This window comes from Rhinatrema bivittatum, chromosome 10 (genome assembly GCF_901001135.1).
Source record: "Rhinatrema bivittatum chromosome 10, aRhiBiv1.1, whole genome shotgun sequence".
NCBI lineage: Eukaryota > Metazoa > Chordata > Amphibia > Gymnophiona > Rhinatrematidae > Rhinatrema > Rhinatrema bivittatum.
In genome coordinates this window covers 18,936,528-18,957,408 of record NC_042624.1, presented here as the reverse complement: position 1 = coordinate 18,957,408, position 20,881 = coordinate 18,936,528, and the positions used below count along the sequence as shown (strand labels likewise).

General features: G+C 49.6%; 1 protein-coding gene across 3 annotated transcripts in view; it reads right to left on the bottom strand.

The window, feature by feature from the left end:
• Positions 1 to 20,881, bottom strand: part of LOC115099984 (carboxyl-terminal PDZ ligand of neuronal nitric oxide synthase protein-like) — a 560,668-nt gene that overhangs the window by 323,115 nt on the left and 216,672 nt on the right. For all 3 annotated transcript variants that reach the window (XM_029618101.1, XM_029618104.1, XM_029618102.1), the window contains one exon: positions 6,121 to 6,262. In XM_029618101.1, the coding sequence (XP_029473961.1) occupies positions 6,121 to 6,262 (142 nt within the window). The remainder of the gene's footprint in view (positions 1 to 6,120; positions 6,263 to 20,881) is intronic.

Genomic DNA, 20,881 nt, shown 5'->3' with positions numbered 1-20,881 from the left:
ACAGATTTTCTATCCCAAGTCAACTCTCCTATATAGAACAATTCATTTATCTTGTATGTTACTTCAGCAATACTTCCAACTTAGCTTCACGTTGTCAAAAGACAGCCTTGGATGGTCTTAATGGCAGATATCTCTTTAGAGAGTAAAGCTGTGTGCCCGCCCGACACTGCCAGTGTTTCGGCGCACCACGCCTGCTTCAGGGGCCAGAAAGTTGAATATAAATACATAAACGTTACTAAATATTTTTCCACTAGAGTTATGGCAATATATAAATAAGAACTTACTTGTATGGTGTGACTTGCTTCTGGATGCAGCCTTACTTGTCAGACGGCGGATTGGTCCCCAGCCTTTTAAAATCCAGGCAAGAGTAGATGGACGCCGTCCGACAAGTACGGCGGCATCCAGAAGCAAATGATACCATACAAGTAAGTTCTTGTTTATATATTGCCAATAACTCTGGTGGAAAAATATTTAATTTGTAATGTTTGTGTGTTTATTATTGTTCAGGTTTCTGGTCCCTGAAGCAGGCGCGGTGCACCGAAACACTGACAGTGTCAGGCAGGCACACAGCTTTACTCTCTAAAGAGATATCTGCCATTAAGACCATCCAAGACTGTCTTTTGACAACTTGAAGCTAAGTTGGAAGCATTGCTGAAGTAACATACAAGATGAATGGAATTGTTCTATATAGGAGAGTTGACTTGGGATAGAAAATCTGTTACTTTTAGACCTAGCACATAATTGTGCTAATGTAATATTGTGTTTTTGAAGGAAAGAAAAAATTGAAAGATTAAGTACATCACAGGCACGTATCTAAATTTAAAGGAAAAAAAATGATACCTGTCTTTGTAGGAGTCTCATATGTTACATAGGTGAGACTCCACGCGATACCGGACACCAGAGTTTATTTAGCAATACACTAAATCCCTGAGTTTTGTATTTTCTACAGTACAGTAGGGGTTTCACAGAGGCTTTTGTTTATTTTGGCCTGCTGTTCTCTCTAGATAAAAAGCCAAGGCTCTTTTGCAGTCCAGGCTGTATACAGCCTGCTCACCTTGGTGAGAATGCGGCCTGGGAAAAAAAGGCAGGCAGGACAATTGACTGGCTGAGATGAAAATCAGTCACAACCTTAGGCAGAAACTTAGGGTGGGTGTGAAGCACCACCCTCTCATGGAAACATTTTGTGTAAGGTGGATATGTTACCAATGCCTGAAGCTCAGACTCTGTGTGCTCAAGTAACTGCAATCAAGAAGATAACCTTTTATGTCAGGTACTTCAACTCACAGGAACGCAGTGGCTCGAAGGGATCTCACATGAGACGAGCCAGAACTACGTTAAGATCCCAGGACAACAGGAGGCCGCAGGGAAGGTTTCAGCTAAAGCAATCCCTGCATGAACCAGCTCACCACAGGATGCATGGAAATAGGTGAACCATCCACTGTGTGGTGGTAGGCCCCGATAGCACTGAGGTGCACTCTGACCAGCATCAGAAAGAAATAGTAAGTAGTCCAACAACTTGGACTACTTGATCTGCTCTTGATCTACTCCAACAACTTGGAGTAGATCAAGAGAATGGATCCAACCCATAACTCTCACACCAAATGGAGATCCTCCGCCACTTCAAAGTGTATGATTTCCTGGTGGACGGCTTTTGAGATGTTACAGGACCCAAGACACATCCTCAGAGAGGTCAAAGGGCCGCAGGACTAACCTCTCAACATCCAGGCCATCAGAGGCAGTGACCGGAGGTTGGAATGGTACAGCCTGCCTTGATCCTGTGTGATCAGGAAAGGGGAGGTCCCTAGACCGATTGGTTTCCTGACGGAGAGGTCCCGAAGGACTGGGAGCCAAGCCAACCTGTCTAAGCTACCTGGGCGCCTTGAGAATCATGGCCCCCCCCGTCCTGCTGGAGCTTCAGGAAAGTCTTCAACACCAGTGGAAGCAAAGGATATGCATACAGAAGGTCTCCCAGTTCCCCAGTGAAGGGAGCAGAAATTGCTCACTTTGTTGCTGTAGGGGGAGGTGAAGAGATCTATGTCTGGTCCCCCGCGTCCCCCCCCCCGAGGCGGAAAAAACAATTTACCACCACCTGGTCCAGGGACCACTCATGGGGGTGGGACACTCGACTCAGGCAATCCACCACCACATTATCTGACCCCGCTAAGTATGCAGCCCTAAGCAGAATTCCATGGGACTGGGTCCAGGACCAAATCTGGACAGCCTCTTGGCAGAGGAGGAGCGATCCAGTACCTCCCTGCTTGTTGCTGTACGACATCACTACCTGACTGTACGTCTGAACCACGACGCTTGACTTGATAGGCAATCCCATAACACCAAAGTGCAACCCTTGGTGCTTTTAAATAAAAATCTTTTATATTTTCTGTTATTTAACCTTTACTTCCAATTCTTTACCTTTTCTTTTCACTTGTTAACAATTTAATTAGAAATGTTCATTGTATTAGACTATGGAAATTTATTTCCTGCTATTCTGTTTAATGTAAACCGGTATGATTTACATCAGATGTAAGAATGTCGGTATATAAAAATAAAAAATAAATAAATAAATAAATAAGAGCACATACCTGAAGTTCCAGAAAGTTGATCTGGCATGAAGCCTCCTGGGCTGACCAACGACCTTGTGTGCAGAGGCCGTCCACATGCACCCCCTAGCCCAAGGTGGAAGCATCCATAGTGAGCACAACCAGGCACAGAAGGGTCTGAAAGGTAACCCCCCCGCTCCAGATTGGGGAGAATTTCCCACCAGGAAAAGGAGACCTAGAGGGATGGCGTGATGCGCACCCGCACTTTGAGGGACTGGGAGGCCTGGCCCCACTGCAACCGCAGAGTCCATTAGGCTTTCCGCATGTGCAAGGGGGCCAAGGGGGTGACATGGACAGAGGCAGCCATGTGACCTATCAACCAAAGCATAAAGCGGGTTGGCACCAGTCAGCTGCAGCAGACCAAGCTCACCAGAGACACTAGAGCAAGTGCTTGGTCATGGGGAAGGAAAACCCGGCCTTGGGTCGTATCCAAGCTGGCCCTGATGAAGTCCAACTGAGTCGATGGAACAATATGAGACTTTGGGTACTTGACAAACCCAAGGGATTCCAGCTTCTGTATTGGTCAAGTTGAGGGAATAAAGCACCCCATTCGCATATGGCCGCCTTGACCAGCCAATCGTCCAATTAGGGAAGGCGTGCACCCCTAGCCTACAAAGGTGTGCACCCATGACTGTCAAGTACTTGGTGAAGACACGTGGGGCCAAGGCTAGGCTGAATGGCAACACCTTGTACTGGAAGTGATCGTTGTCTACAGGAATCGTAGGTACTTCCTGTGGCCGGGAGAGATTCCTATGAGGGCACAGGCGTCCTTTAGGTCAAGGAAGCAAAGCCAGTTCTCTCTTTGCAAGAAGACAATTAGGGTGCCCAGCGAGTCCATCTTGAAATTTTCTCTCCATAGATTATTGTTCAAGGCCCTCAGGTCTAAGATGGGGCATAACCCCCCTGTTTTCTTTGGAATCAGAAAGTATTTGGAGTAGAATCCCAGTCCTTGTTGACCCTGTGGAATGGGTTCTACCACTCCCATTATTAACAGGGAAGAGCGCTCCATCCAAAGAATCTCCTGATGTGGGGTCTGGCCCCATGACAAACAGGGAGGAAAGTCTCAGGAAATTTAACTGATACCCTTGATGGATGATGGCAGGATCCACTGGTTCGAGGTGATCTGTGGCCATTGGTCCTGGAAGGACTATAGGTACAGGGCTTACGATCCCTTGAGACCAGTCAAAACCCTGTGGCAGGGCTTTGCTGGGGAGCTGGCTGAGGTCTGGGAGTCCACTATTGTCAAGAGCGACCCTAGAATTCCCTTGCGGTAAACGAGTACGTGGGGATGGAGGATAACATTTCCTCTGGTGATAAAAGGACCTTCTGCTGCCCTCATGTGAGGACTTACGGGTCAAGGCTGAAAGGTCCAAAGTGCTGGCAGAGAGATGCTGGAGGGTCTCAAGGTGGTCCTTCAGCTGAGCCACAGCATCCCGACCTTGTCTTGGACCTCCGGTCGAAGGTCCGATGCTCGGCGCCATGCCAGCCTATGGGCACCAATGCCCGCCACCACCACCTGAGCCGCAGTCTCGAAAACATCAGGGCAATGGCCAGGAAGGCTTCCTGCTGTTGCTGCCGAAGACTCCCGGCCTTGGAACCAAAAGCACCAATGGAACAGAGGGCACCAGTGGCCTCAAAGGCACAGAGGGCCCCAAGGGATCGGGAACCGGACCGGACAAGAGTGTGCATGATACTGGCACCAATGGTGCCCCTGGAAGGGAGACATCCTTCTCCTCCAAAGAACCCATAATGGTGATGACTCCGGATGGAGGAGGACTCAATGGCTGCTGGGGCATTGAGAGACCCCCGGACGCCAGTGGCAGCTGCGTGGACAAGATGCCCAAGAGGACAGAGTCACTCCAGCAGTGGTGCTAACATCGCAGGGGCAGGCTCGGATGTCAGGGGCACCGATGGCTTGATGCGCTGAAGAGTGCAGAGTACCGCCTGTTGCACTCTGCAGTTCAGCTCCTCCTGGAAGTCCATGAGGCGAAAACTGAAGGAGGAGGAGCAGGACGAACTCTCACCGGGGTTCATCATGCTGCCCCCAAAGTGAGCCCGTGGAGAGGAGGCATTGACCTCCATCGTATCCGGGAGAACTGGTGTTCTCCACTGACATCTGTGCCGGGTATCGAGCCTGCAACCTCAGGGAGGCTTGATACCCGGCACAGATGTCAGTGGAGAACACCCAGTACTCCCGGCACCATGTGATGATGGTGATCGGTACCGATGCTTCCTGCAGTGCTCGGCCCGGTCTTTCCCCGGCGCTGAGAATGGAGATGTTCCTGAGGTCCTGGAGCGCAATGTCGCAGAAGGCAGCCTATCTCTGACCCAGCGCTCACATGGGGGCCCCGGAAGGGGAATGGGCACAGAGGAAAGCAGTTCTATCGGTTACCCACAGTCCTTGGGAGTAGAGGCACCTGACGCTGGAGTCGAAGAGTCAGATTTTCTAGACCCGAAGAGTTTTTCCATTTTACTAAGCTGAGCCCGATGACCCTTGTGGGTCATTTGGTCACAAAGACGACACCCTCGGAAGAGGATGCAGATGTCATGTGGATCTGTGATAGACATGGTCTGATGACGCTTTGAAAAAGAGTCAGGGAGCGGTAGATGACTGGCGGATACCGAGAATGGCACAGTCGGGAATCAACCGCAAAGAAGGTTAAAAAAAACAAAACAAAACAAAAAAAAAAACCCAACTTACCACACTGCTCTGAAGCACTGTTGGGGGAAGGGGGACCCAGAGCAGAAAAGTACCGAGAAAAGACACTAAAGAGCAGAGCTCCAAAAACCCACGAGGCAAACAGCTCTGCGGAAAAGAAGAGACTGAAGGGGGATCCTGAATGGACGTGTGGATAGTAGCATGCTGGGCATGCTCAGTGTGCCTAGTACTAGAAACTTTGATATAAGTTTTCCGTGACGGGCTCCATCTGATGATGTCACCCATGAGTGAGGACTACCATCCTGCTTGTCCTAGAAGAATATCAGCTGCCAGGATGAAGATAAATGCTGGGGTCTCATCCTTACTTAATCCAGCCTCTCACCTCCAGTGACCAGCCCTGACTTCTAGATACAGTGCTCAGTCCTATCTCCAACATCTAGCATCCCATCCCGCTTCTCAGATGCACCACCCAGTCCTGCTTGCCTTACCTCCAAGATTCAGAAATGAAGATTGTTGTGAAATGAAACACAAATGTCATCACTCAACAAATGGTGGGAGAAAACATGAGAGCAAATACCCTGAAACAGAACTTGAAGAGAACAGGAAATGTCTTGATGTACACTCTTTTATAAAGCTGAACCTGTGATGAAACTGTCATTCAGTGACTAGTGGGCAGATGCTCAAACAAAGGTATATGATTTAGACATCAAGGTACTTAATTATTGGCATATTATTAGAACCTGGAATGCTGGTCCCAGTGGGATGTCTTGAATGCACTCGTCAATAGGTGTCTCAGGAGTATTTGTCAGAAGGTATGTTGTAGAAGAGGTTTAAGGGAATCTTCCTTTTTTAATACTGTACCTGTGATGCCTGCTTCTTCACTGTCTCTCTGATTGTCCTCATCCTCCTCTCCATCTGCATTATGTTCAGTGTGCTGCAGACTCAGCTTGTGACAGACCTCAAAAGCCTGCCCCACCGTCCGGACGACACGCATGGCTTGGCTCTGCAGGGACATGGAGCATGTGGCATTCAGTTCATATTGTTAGTCACAAACGAGGTGATAAGTGGCTGGGCAAAAGAGCAGGCAGACAGAGGGAAAGACACAAACTCTCCCTCTCAGGAAGCATAATGAGCAAAAAAACATACAAAGGTAACCAAAGAGGGCAGACACAGCCATTTTGTGACTAATTCATGCTGCCATCTTGGATGTTTCCCAAGTTACATTCCCTTTAAAGCAGAGCTTTCCAAAGTGTGTGTCGCGACACTTTAGTGTGTCGCCTGCAGTGTGCCGCGCAAGCCCGGTGCACGTGACACACCGGCAAGTGGGAGCCAATGCGGCCGCTGGTGGACCTCATCCCACTGGCGGCTGAGTAGTAAAGTATTGCTGTGCTGTGTGCCGGAGACGCACAGCAGGAAGATCGGCGGGGCCGTGGTGGAGCTTACGTCACCACGGCCCGAAGAAAAATGTCACGCAGGTGCTCCTCCTCCTTCCTGCCCATGCGGCCCCGGAAGAAAAATGTTGCCGGAGCCGCGCGGGCAGAAAGCAGGAAGAGCAGGTGCTCCGCCTCCTTTCTGCCCGCGCGGCCCCGGAAGAAAAATGTTGCCGGAGCCGCGCGGGCAGAAAGCAGGAAGAGCAGGTGCTCCGCCTCCTTTCTGCCCGTGCGGCCCCAGAAGAAAAATGTTGCCGGAGCCGCGCGGGCAGAAAAGAGGAAGAGCAGGTGCTCCGCCTCCTTTCTGCCCGCGCGGCCCCGGAAGAAAAATGTTGCCGAAGCCGCGCGGGCAGAAAAGAGGAAGAGCAGGTGCTCCGCCTCCTTCCTGCCCGCGCGGCCCCGGAAGAAAAATGTTGCCGGAGCCGTATGGGCAGGAAGGAGGTGGAGCATCAGCCACGTGCAGAAGAGGAGCAGGCCAGGTAGCAGGGTCTCCACCACGGATCGGCCCGAGAAGATCGGAGTCGCCGCAATCGGCCGGAGAAGATCAGGGCCGCTGCAGAGCCCATCCTGCAGCAACCCGTGAAGAGGAGGCCCAGAGGTAAGAGAGAGGCTGAGGGCCCAATGAGTTGTGTGCGTGTATGAGGTGCGTTGAGAGATTGGGTGCGTGTATGAGGTGAGTTGAGAGATTGGGTGCCTGTATGAGGTGAGTTGAGAGATTGGGTGCCTGTATGAGGTTAGTTGAGAAATTGGGTGCCTGTATGAGGTGAATTGAGAGATTGGGTGTGGGAGTGAGGACCTGAATGTTTGCAGAGACAGCATGTGAGAGTGTGTGTGTGTGTGTGTGTATGTATGTGTGAGAAAGACAGCATGTGGGAGTGACAGCCTATGCTTGAGCACGATAGCATGTGGGAGTGAGAGAGAGCCTGGGTGTGTGAGAGTCAGACAGCATATGCAAGAGAGAGACTTGTGTATGAATGATTGTATGAGAGAGAGCATGTGACAGTGAGAGAGAGCCTGGGTGTGTGAGAGTCAGACAGCATGTGCAAGAGAGAGACTGTATGAATGATTGTATGAGAGAGAGCATGTGAGAGCCTGTGTGTGTGTGTGTGTGAGAGAGAGAGAAAGCATGTGAGAATGAGAACCTGACTGAATGTATGAGGGAAGAAGATAGATGGAGAGAAAAGAAATAGAAAAAAAAGACAATATGAAAGGAATTGGCAAAAAAATAAGAAAGGGGAGGTGGAACAAAAAAAACCTGTGACAAAACCGATTAGAAAACTAAGATCAGACAGCAAAGGTAAAAAAAAGAAATAAATTACTTTTTACTGATTGGCACATGTAATCTTTGGTAATGTGCAAGAGTGGCATTTTCTCCATGCGGATCTCACAATGTACGAGATCAACATGGAGGAAGTGGAAGCCCACGGGGCCTGCACAGAGGAGGCAGCAGAATGGGCTTCAGTGCCAATAGCAGCAATCAGCGCCTCCCAAATAGCCATGTGGCAGCAGTGACAGTGGCAGCAGAGGAATGAGAGAGGCTCCGAGGTTGCTGGCAAAAGAAAGGGAGGGGGTCTGCCTTTAGTGTGTGCATGTGTATGAATGGGAATCTGCCTGGGGGTGTATGTGTGTGAATGCATGGGTGCCTGCCTGAGGGTGCGTCAGTGCATGAGAATGTATGGGTGTCTTCCTGGGGTTTGTATGTGTGAGAATAGATGCCGGCCTGTGTGGGGTGTATGTGTGTGTGTGTGTGAGAATGAATGTGTGCATGCCTGGGGGATGGTGAGGGAGTGGTGTGAAAATGAATGGGAGCCTGCCTGGGGGTCAGTTTCAGTGTGTGAGAATGACTGGGAGCTTGCCTGGGTGTGTGTGTTTGTGTGAGAATGATTGGGAACTTGCTTGGGTGTGTGTGTATGTGAGGGAGCCAGAGCGAGTGTGTATGAGAAAATCCAGGGGAGTAAGAGTTTGTGTGTGGAGGGGGAGAGAGTGTCTTAGAGCCTGAGAGTGTGTCAGTGTCTGTGAGAGCGAGAGGTTATGGTGGGTATAAGAGCATGAATGTGTATGTATGTGACAGTGTATGTGTGAGAGAGAATGGACATGTGAGTCTGTGTGAGAGAGGATAACCTCCTAATCCTGGACAATATCAGGGTGACTGGAAATCAAGAACTCCCATGTATGGACAGCAGGGGCTTTTTAAAATCCTTATTAGCTTTAATTATTGGGTGTTATTTGATATATGTGCTGTTTTGAAATATTTTATTGGTGTTTGGGAAATTGTAAAAAATGTATATGATTTTAATTAATAGAAATTCTATTTATCAGTAGTTTTAAAATATTCTTTTATTAGAATGGTTTTACTATTATAACTGATGCTTTGTTTTTTGATTTTATTTGTTTTATGAGGAATGGTGGTTCTGTTTTTCCATTGTTAATACACAGAGTCTGGCTTCTTGGGGTTTCCATTTCAGTTTTTGTTTAATTTGTGCTCCTTTATTTTGTATTCTGTATTTGGTGAGGGTCTGTCTCTGCTCTGTGTGTGTGTGACCATGATGAGAGATTCTGCTAGCATAGGGATCTATAGCAATCGGGTTTGTTTTGTTTCCTCAGTAGGTGGTTTATTTGTATTCTAGGACCCAGTGTAATATTTACCTTTGCGTTTTCACAGGTAGGGGTATTGTTGTTTGAGTCCTTGGTGTTATTACTGTTATGTTGCAATGGGATTGCAGTATAGATTTTGAGTGTCTTTTTTGCGAGGTTTTATTTTAGTTCACAATGTGCCTGGCAGAGGAAGGTGTTTGTGCTGCTGTTACTGTGAGGTGACACCAGCATTTGAAAATATCTTTTACTATGATGAGCTGTAAGGGAAACATCCAAGCTCCATTGTTTGGGGGAATTTCAGTGGATGCACAGAGTTACAGAACTGGAGGTGCAGGATTTATATTGACATTCTGTCCCTTCCTATAAATTCCAGACTTCACTCTCATAGCCAAATAGAATTAGTTGAATGAGGCTATCAAATAATTATATAGTGTGAAACTGGCCAGCTTTTTAAAATTATGCAGAAGACCCTTTGGACTTTCTTATTAACACCAAATATTCAAATCTGTGTTCATCCCATCAAGCTCATATATCTCATTAAAGAGGTAAATTGAATAACACAATAACTTTGTTTTATTATTGTTACTCATAAATTAGAACAATAACATTAATCTTGGAATATTATATAGTTTTAATATAAATGAAAGGTTTTCACAAGATAGGTTGTGTCGTGAAACATTTTATTATGTATATATTTAAGGAAACATACATAAATTGTCGAAATACATTTCATTCGTTTAACCTTTAACCTCCGGTTTGCTAGTAGACTGAATTACTGTGTCCCGAAATTATGTTTGTCTAAAAAGTGTGTCACCAACATGAAAAGTTTGGAAAGCTCTGCTTTAAAGTGTTATGCCTAGTCTTTAAAGCCCTTGATAACCTTGCACCACAATCAGGCCTATCCTGTAAAGTGCGGCCGTGTTTACCCTGCTCCTAAGCCGCTTCTAACTCACGTTCCGGCCGCGTTAGCCCTTCCTGCGATCCCGAATCCCCTTTAACCTACTCCTACCGCGTCCTAAATTCCCCGGGTAACCCCTTCCGCCCGCGGCATGTATATTGCATGCAAACGAGCGAATTAGCTCGATATTGCATGCAAACGAGCCAATTAGCTATTCCCCTAGCATCCCGTAACCCGCGCCCCGACTATCGCTACCTTTCCCTGCCGTTTTGTCGCGCGTTTAACCTGCAAATTTACCGCCTACCCTGACCCAGGCGGTAGAGGCATGGGTAAGGGTAGGTGGCAAGCTTTCCCCCAGCCCCCGCTCACCTGCCCCGGCCGCGATCATGGGTGCCGGTCTCCGTGGCAGCCCCAGTCCTCTCCCCTACTCCCGAAGCCAAAAAAAAAAAAGCGAAAAAAAACGTTGCAGCCCCCCTCCGATGTCCGGACTGGGGCTGCCACGGAGACTGCAACGGCAAAGCGACTTTTCAGTGTCCCCCCCTCCTCTCGGAGCAGGGCGCGAAAAGCCGCCTTGCTCCGGGAGGAGGGGGGACACTGACAGCGGCGAAGCTTTCCCCCAGCCCGGACACCGGCGAAGCCAGAAGACAGCGGCGGAGAAACGGCTTTTCAGTGTCCCCCCCCCCCCCTCTCGGAGCAGGGCGCGAAAAGCAGCCTTGCTCCGGGGGGGGGGGGGGGGGACACTGACGGCGGCGAAGCAACGCAGAAGCAATGGCGAAACGACTTTTCAGTGTCCCCCCCCCCCCCCTCTCGGAGCAGGGCGCGAAAAGCAGCCTTGCTCCGGGAGGAGGGGGGGGGGGGACACTGATGGCGGCGAAGCAACGCAGAAGCAACGGCGAAACGACTTTTCAGTGTCCCCCCCCCCCTCTCGGAGCAGGGCGCGAAAAGCAGCCTTGCTCCGGGACATCACGACATCACGTCTTCAGCGGCCAATTGTACTCTTTCCCCGTGCAGGCGGCCATCTTGTCGGGAGGAGCTATCGGAGCCAGATCTTCGCGTTCCTGCTCATGGCTCATGGCTGCAAAACAGCAAGTTTTGCCGGTGTCCGGGCTGGGGGAAAGCTTCGCCGCTGTCAGTGTCCCCCCCCCTCCCGGAGCAAGGCTGCTTTTCGCGCCCTGCTCCGAGAGGGGGGGGGGGACACTGAAAAGTCGTTTCGCCGTTGCTTCTGCGTTGCTTCGCCGCCGTCAGTGTCCGTCCCCCCCTCCCGGAGCAAGGCTGCTTTTCGCGCCCTGCTCCGAGAGGGGGGGGACACTGAAAAGTCGTTTCGCCGTTGCTTCTGCGTTGCTTCGCCACCGTCAGTGTCCCCCCCCCCCTCCCGGAGCAAGGCTGCTTTTCGCGCCCTGCTCCGAGAGGGGGGGGGACACTGAAAAGTCTTTTCGCCGTTGCTTCTGCGTTGCTTCGCCGCCGTCAGTGTCCCGTCCCCCCCTCCCGGAGCAAGGCTGCTTTTCGCTCCCTGCTCCGAGAGGAGGAGGGGGGGGGGGACACTGACAGCGGCGAAGCAACTTACTTTTGCACCCGATCGAACCAGACTTCCTGGTATCTGTCATTTCAAATGACATTTGAAATGACAGATACCAGCGTGGCGTGAAGCCTTAGGCCCGCGCACCCAGGATCCTGTATAGGCGCTCTATCCAGTATCCTGGGTTGCGCCGGACTATGGCTTTTCAGACGCGGCTTACATTTACATATAATTAGGCTTCAGGATCGAGCGGTAGGTGAGCTGCACTGTGCGGGCGGTAACCGCGGGTGCCGTAGGCACTAACGCAGCTCTTCCTACCGCTCGGTACTGGATCACCCTGAATGTATTATTTCTGCTTTTCAGAAGTATCACCGTGTAAGGGCACTGTGCTCTGCTTCGCAAAATCTCTTGGAGACACCATCTCATAAGACCATTAAATTTGCTGTGTCCCAAAATAGAATGCTTTCTTTTGCTGTCCGTGTTCTGTGGAATAACTTGCCTGATGAGATTAGGGTTCAGTCAGACTTACTTTGTTTTAGGAAATTGCTGAACACACACGGGTTCTCTATGGCATATACTAGAAAGCATCTTCTGCTTGTTGTGAACTCTATTGGTTTTCTGTTGCTAATGTTGTGCTTGCATAAATTCATCTGTTATATTTCTTTTATACTGCTTATATTATTTTGCTTTGTCGATTAGTGGAATATAAATGTATTAATTAAATGTATAAATTCTGCTTCTTTTAGACCATAGGAATTGTTCTTCATTGCACAGTTTTTAGTTGATCCTTTAAAAAAAAAAAAAAAAAGATATTGGTCTTGCCTCTGATCACTGTGAATCAGTGGCTTCATTCTTTCATGACAAGATTAATTTAGTAACTACTCCATTTTCACAAATTTTTACTTCTGTTGAGCTCCTACCTTTGACTGAGATAATTCAGATTGTATCAAAAATGAAGGTTACTTTTTGCCCTTGAAGGTCTGTTATAGTGCTTCCTTTAAAGTTTTGAGGGAAGATTTGGGTGATTTTCTTTCTACCTTTGACAGTATGTCCCTTAAGGAGGGCAAGATTCCACAAATGTTAAAAAATGCTGCTGTGCAATCCTTCCTGAAAAAGCCTCACCTTAATCCCTCTGATTTTGCAAATTATAGACAGATTTCAAGTTTGCTATTTCTTGCTAAGAAAATGTAGTTTTATCTTATCTCAAGCTTTATGTTGAGGAGTAGAATCTTAGACTTTTTCAATTTAGGTTTAGAGCAGCCCATGGTACTGAAACTTTGCTTTTATCTGTTTGTGATATTTTTAGGCCAGGTTTCGATAATGGAACCTTTTTTTTTTCCTGATTTTACTTGATATTTTGGCAGCTTTTCATACTTTAGAGTTTAGATCACAGAATTTTTGATACTTTAGATCATAGCATGTCTTATCCATATTGATATACCTGGTATAGTTTATGATTATTTTGCTCCTCTCTCTCAGGCAGCTTTCAAGAAGTGGTGATTAAGAACATAAGATATGATATACTGGGTCAGATTAAGGGACCATCAAGCCCAGTATCCTGTGTCCAACAGTGGTCAACCAAGTCGCAAGTACCTGGACAAGTATCCAATCATTAAAGCCCAAATTTTAAAAACCGGGGGATATGTGCGGAAGTGTCGGGCTTCTTGAAAGGGGCCGGGGCAGAGGCTGACTGGGGCAGCGGCCATTAGGCCCTGTCCCGGGGAAACGTGCGCTGGCCAAAATAAACAAAAAAGGTAAGAAAAGGGGTTTGGGGGGTCAGGGAGGAGAGGGAGGACAGGGGGAAAGGAAAGTTCCCTCCCAGTCCACTCCTTGATTGATGTAGGACTGTTCGCGTCGCCACACTTTTTTTTTTAAATCACCCCCCCCACCGCGAGACACCACCTGCTCGCACATGCGCGCACTAATATAAAAACTGGGTGCGCGTGGGAATCGTATTTCATGACATGCGCGTGCCGACGCACACGCATATTATAAAAACGCCGTGTCCATGTGTGTGCGCGGGTTTTAAAATTTACTCCTAAATGAATACATCCCAAGCTACTAATCCATATTGATTAATAACAGTTTATGGATTTCTGCTCTAGGAACTTATCCAAACCTTTTTTAAATCCAGCTAAACTAAAAGGTGTAACTACATCCTCTGGCAATTAATTCCAGAGCTTAATTATGCATTGAGTGAAAAAGAATTCTCTCTGTCATCCAAAAGAGTAAATAACTGATTCACATTCATCCGTTCAAGTCCTGTCTCTTCTCCAAGCTGCATAGCCCTAACCTCTTTAGAATTTCCTCACAGGAGAGCCATTCCATCCCCTTTATCATTTTGTTCGCCCTTCTCTGTTCTTTCTCTAGTGTAACTATATCTTTTTTTTGAGATACAGTAACCAGAACTTCACACAGTATTCAAGGTGCGGTCTTCACCAGAGGCATGATAATATCCACTATTTTATTCTCCATTCCCTTCCTAAAAATTCCTAGCATTCTGTTTGCATTTTTTAGTGTCACAGCACACTGAGCCAATGATCTAAATGTATTATCCACTATTACGCCTAGACCTCTTTTCTGGGTGGTAACTCCTAATGTGGAACCTAACATTGCGTAACCACAGCAAGGGTTATTTTTCCCTATATGCATCACCTTATATTTGTCCACATTAAATTTCATCTGCCATTTGGATACCCAATCTTCCAGTCTCACAAGGTCCTCCTGCAATTTATCACAATCCGCTTGAGATTTAATTACTCTGCATAATTTAGTGCCATCCGCAAATTTAAGAACCGCCCTCATTGTGCCCTTTTCCAGATCATTTATTTATTTATTTATTTGAAGAGTCTTCTATACCAATGTTAGTCGAAACATCACCTCGGTTTACATGGAACAAAAGCAACGGAAATTACAAGTAACAGGGGAAGGGTAGGGGGTACAAAAAACCAATAGGAGAGCAGAGAAGCATAGGAACAAATAACAATTGAACTAATGTATAAATATATTAAAAAGCACCAGTCCCAGTACAGATCCTGGAGGCACTCCATTGTTTACCTTTTTCCACTGTGCAAATAGACCATTTAATCCTACTCTCTGTTTCCTGTCTTTTAACCAGTTTGCAATCCACAAAAGGACATTGCCTCCTATCCAGGGCCAGTGCAAGGGTATTAGGTGCTCTAGGCAAACGTTCTGCCTTGCTGCTGCCCCCCCCCCCCCCCCAATCCCAGTCGTGGCCCCAACTCCTATCTCATTTGTGTGTGCTTCTCTGTGGCAGTGGCAGTCCTGGTGGACCTGTAGGCTCGATGCCCTGCAGGACTCAGACAACCACCAGCCGCATACGTCTCTCTAACTCCTCCTTCAAAGGCTGCCGAGGACAGGAAAGCTTGAGGCAGCGGCGGAATTGGATCGTCCCCAGGAACTGTGTGTGTGTGGTGGGGGGGGGGGGGGGGGTACTGAACTCTTCACCAGTATCGGTGGGGATCGCCAAGGTTCCTCGGGCTGTTCAGAGAGTACAAAGTCCTCGGCCCAGGACCGCTTCCGGGAAGGCATGGACGATGTCAGTGCTTTCCCATGGTACAACACCTTTGACGATGAAAACCAGTGATGGAGCTTCCTGGACTTTTCCTGGTCCCTCCTTGGAGCTGAGGGAGATGGAGGAACCCGATCTGGAATGCAAAGATATTGATCTTGGACAGTCCCCTGCCCCTATTTCTGGACTAGGACCTGGTGGCGGAGGGGACACAGAGTGACCGAAATCCCCTTACCCTGTAGTGTTGAATTTCTGAACGCTGATGTAGACAGCTCAGATTTTTCGGCACCAAATAATTTCTCCATTTTTTCCAGGCATGCCCAACGACCCTTGGGGGCAAAGGTCACAGCCACGGACATCATGCAATGCCCCAAGGCAAAGGACACAGACCTAGTGGGGGGGTCTGTGATGAACATAGTCCAGTAGCACAGGGGGCAACTGCGGAAGCCACGGGAAAAAGAATGTGGCGCGCTATAGAGAAAAACTTACTGAGAAAAATCCCGAAAAAATGCAGAGGGACCAGATGGGACTCGGGAAAAAGAGGAAGATAGTTTTCCACAGCAAAAAAGTGCAAGCTCCACAACCGCGAGGCTTCAGCTTTGTGGAAAGAGAGAGACTGAAGAGGGATCTCGCATGGATAGTGGCAGGCTCCATCTGATAATGTCACCCATGTATGAGGTCTATGCCATCCTGCTTGACCTTGGAGAAATTCATTTATATAGGTATTTCTATCCCTCAAATCCATAGCTGTTAGGAGCTTAGAAAGGTAACATATAATTAATGGACAAAACATATAATTAATGGACAAAACAAAACAAATTGGATGTGATTATGACAAGTTGAAAACTGAGGTTGTTTGGGAGCTTTAAATCACAGAAACTGCTGAAACAGCTCAGAATATGAAAGAAAAATAGTTACCACAAACATGATAATTTCAACTAAATGAACTTGTATACAGAAAGTTTTATTTGCGTAAAGATGGTATATTTACCCAAATGATTTCATTAACCCTTTTCATTGAACATGAAAAATGTTGAGATTACTTACCTGATAATCTCCTTTTCCTTAGTGTAGACAGATGGACTCAGAACGAATGCGTATAGTATGCTCGTGCTAGCAGTTGGAGACGGATCTGACGTCAGCACGGGTATATATACCCCCACAGGAAGCGTAGCAACTTAGTAATCTTCCTTGCAAAAGCTGTTATGGATGTGTGTACTGACGCTCAGTGAAAAAGTGAAACAGGATTCCCCTGACCGACTGATAGTAGCTGGAGACCGCCAGCATTCCCAACCGGAAAGCGTTGACACCTGGTAGAGAGTACGCTCTTATGGAAACAGATAACATGGCTTACCTTGAATCGGTGAAACCCATGTACACAGGCAGCTGGGCGGGATGCTGAGTCCATCTGTCTACACTAAGGAAAAGGAGATTATCAGGTAAGTAATCTCAACATTTCCTGTCGTGTAGCCAGATGGACTCAGAACAAATGGGATGTACAAAAGCTTTACTCCCAGCCTGGGCGGGAGGCTGCCTGAGGACCATGTAGGACCGCCCTCGCAAATGCTGTGTCCTCCCTGGCCTGGACATCCAGACGGTAGAATCTGGAGAAGGTATGGAGGGAGGACCATGTCGCCGCTTTACATATTTCTGCCGGCGAGAGCATCCTGGATTCCGCCCAGGATGCCGCTTGTGCTCTGGTAGAATGAGCCTTGACTTGTAGAGGCGGAGACTTCCCGGCCTCCACGTAAGCTGCTCGGACAACTTCTTTAATCCAGCGGGCGATGGTGGGCCGCGAGGCCGCTTCACCTTGTTTCTTCCCGCTGTGCAGGACGAACAGATGGTCCGTCTTTCGTACTTCTTGTGTCACTTCCAGATATCTGGGCAGCAATCTGCCAATGTCGAGATGGCGTAATAAACGCCCTTCTTCAGATTTCTTCAAACCCGCCGTGGTAGGCAAGGATATGGTTTGGTTAAGATGAAACTGTGAAACTACTTTAGGTAGAAAGGAGGGAACTGTCCGAAGATGGATAGCCTCAGGAGTGATTCTGAGAAATGGATCCCGGCAGGACAGTGCTTGTAGCTCTGAGATGCGGCGTGCTGAACATACCGCCAGCAAGAACACCATCTTCAAAGTGAGAGAACGGAGAGACAGGCCCCGAAGGGGTCTGAAGGTGGATCCCGCGAGGAAATCCAAAACAAGGTTGAGGTTCCATAAGGGCACAGGCCACTTCAGTGGCGGACGAATATGCTTGACTCCTTTCAGGAAGCGAGAAACATCTGGGTGCTTGGAAATGGTCTTGCCATCCCTCCTGGGACCGTAGCAAGACAGCGCAGCCACCTGAACCTTGATGGAGCTGAGGGAGAGACCCTTATGAAGTCCATCTTGCAGGAAATCCAACACAATAGGGATTGTGGTCGCATGTGGATTGGTGCCATGAGTGTCGCACCATGCTTCAAATACTCTCCAGATCCTTACGTAGGTGAGGGATGTGGAAAATTTGCGAGCTCGGAGGAGTGTATCTATCACGGGCTCCGAGTAACCTCTTTTCTTCAGTCTAGCCCTCTCAATGGCCAGACCGAAACAGAGAATTGAGCTGGATCCTCGTGGAGGATGGGACCTTGACGTAGAAGGTCCCATAGAGGAGGCAGGGGAAGAGGCTCCCCTGCCAGCAGTCTTCTCATGTCCGCGTACCAGGGTCTTCTTGGCCAGTCTGGTGCCACTAGAAGAACTAGGCCCCGGTGTTCCTGAATCTTGTGGATAATGGCGCCCAGCAGAGGCCACGGAGGAAAGGCGAACAGCAGAGTCCCTGGAGGCCATGGCTGAACCAGGGCATCGATGCTGCGTGAGAACGGGTCGCGCTTGCGGCTGAAGTATCTGGGTACTTGAGCATTGGACTTGTCCTCCAGTAAATCCATGTCCGGAATCCCCCAGTGATCCACAATCATCTGGAAGGCTGTGGGTGACAGCTGCCACTCTCCCGGATTTAGGCTCTCTCTGCTGAGGAAGTCTGCCGTGGTGTTGTCCTTCCCGGCAATGTGGACGGCGGAGATGTCCTGAAGATTCGCCTCTGCCGAAGCCATTAGCGGGGCTATCTCCAGAGATACCTGTTGGCTTCTGGTTCCGCCCTGACGGTTGACGTATGCCACTGTGGTGGCGTTGTCAGACATCACTCTGACTGCTCTGTTCTTCAGTCTGTGAGCAAATCGTAGGCATGCCAATCGGACTGTCCGGGCCTCTAGACGGTTGATGTTCCACGCTGACTCTTCTCTGCTCCACCGCCCTTGTGCGGTGAGTTCTTCGCAGTGTGCTCCCCAGCCGCTCAGGCTGGCATCTGTGGTGAGCAGAGTCCACGTGGGTGAGGACATCTTCGACCCCCTGCTCATGTGGTTGGACTGCAACCACCACCGTAACTGGGTCCGTATTTTGGCTGGCAGAGGAAGGTGCGTGGAATAGTTCCGCAAGCGGGGGCTCCAGCGAGAGAGCAGGGAGTGTTGTAATGGTCTCATATGGGCCCTTGCCCAAGGTACCACTTCCAGGGTGGATGCCATGAGGCCGAGAACCTGCAGATAATCCCAAGCTATGGGCCGACTGGCTCCCATCAAGTACCGGATACGCGTCTGAAGTTTTAACCTTCTCTTGGTAGTGAGACTGACTGTGTCTGCCTGGGTGTCGAACTGTACTCCCAGGTATTCCAGCGACTGGGAAGGCTGTAGGCAACTCTTGCTGAGGTTGATTACCCAGCCCAAGCTTTCCAGAAGGGCGATCACTCTGCGGTTGCCCGATGGCTCTCCTCTCGTGATTTCGCCCTGATCAGCCAGTCGTCTAGGTAGGGATGGACAAGGATTCCTTCCCGTCTGAGTGCCGCTGCTACCACTACGACCACCTTGGTGAAGGTCCGCGGTGACGTGGCTAACCCGAAGGGCAGAGCCCGGAATTGGAAGTGGCGTCCTAGAACCTTGAAGCGTAGGTAGCGCTGATGCTCCGGATGTATCGGGATATGCAGGTAGGCTTCCGACAAGTCTAATGCCGTGAGGAATTCTCCTGGCTGTACTGCGGTCTTGACGGAGTGCAGAGTTTCCATGCGAAACCTCGGGACCCTTAAGTATTGATTGACTGACTTGAGGTCCAGTACGGGCCGAAAGGTGCCCCCTTTCTTGGGTACCATGAAATAAATGGAATAGTGTCCAGAATTCACTTCCCATGCAGGTACTGGGATGATGGCTTTCAAGGACAGGAGCCTCGCCAGGGTAGCTTCCAATGCTGCCATCTTGTGTGTGGGACATGAAGATTCCACAAACTTGTCCGGAGGGAGATGATGAAAGTCCAGATAATACCCCTCTCGGATGATGGCGAGGACCCACTGGTCCAACATAATCTCGACCCATCTGGGGTAGAAGAGGGTTAACCTGCCCCCTATGGCTCCGTCCCCCAGATGAATCGGCGGATTCTCATTGTGAGGCGCGGCCAGGACCTGAGCCCGGGCCTGCTCCCCTCCTGCGCTGCTTGGTCCGAAAAGACTGGTTCCTGGCCTGAGGACGTGGTGCCTGGTAGCGACTCCTGTAGGGAATGAAGCGCTGGGAGCTTCTACCTCTGGAGGGCCTTGGAAAGGCGCGCTGGTTCCTTCTGAACCGATCTTCTGGCAGTCGAGGTACTGGAGAGGCGCCCCATGTGCTGGACAATTTATCCAGGTCGCTGCCAAACAGGGAAGAGCCCTTAAAGGGCAATCTGGTGAGGCGTGTCTTCGAAGGGGCATCAGCTGACCATTTCCGGATCCAGAGCTGCCTCCTGGCCGCTACGGAGGATGAGATCCCCTTGGCTGTTGTCCGGACTAGGTCTGATGTGGCATCCGTGAGGAACGAGAGAGCTGACTCCATGTCTGCTGCTGGAGCGTTGTTCCTGACCTGTGACAAACAAGAACGTGTCACCACTGTGCAGCAGGTTGCGATCCGCAAAGATAGCGCTGCCACCTCTAAAGTCTGTTTCAGAATGGCGTCCAGTCGCCGGTCATGAGGTTCCTTGAGGGCTGCCCCCCCCCCTCAACTGGAATGGTAGTGCGCTTGACCACAGCGCTAATCAAGGCGTCCACCTGAGGGCACGCCAGCAGCTCCTGGATAGCCGGTGCCAGTGGGTACATGCCTGTCAGGGCCCGACCCCCTTTGAATGCGGCCGCTGGTGCAGCCCATTCCAAATCTATCAGTTGTTGTGCTGCTTGCAAGAATGGAAAATGGCGGGCTGTGGGACGAAGACCTTCCAGCAGGGGGTTCTGCGCAGAGGGTACCGTAGCGCTGGGACCTGTAATATCCAACTCTGCCAGGCACTGAGACGCCAGGCACTGAGACACCAGGTCCGAGAGATCCTCCTTGGGGAAGAACCGCCTCATGGTTCTATCTGGCTCAATCCCTGAGGGAAGTTCCCCTTCGTCCGGGAGTTCGGACTCATCCGGTGAAACCTCCTGGTCCGACTGATCCGGACTGTCCAGCGGCGGGAGGACCCGCTCACGATAGGGGCATGAGGGTCCAGGAACAGGATCTGCTGGAGCCGCAACCGCAGCAGCAGCCGCAGCAGCCTCCGCAGTCGCAGCCACGGCAGGAACAGCAGGAACTGCAGAAACAGCAGGGACAGCAGGAACCGCAGGGCCTGGACGGGA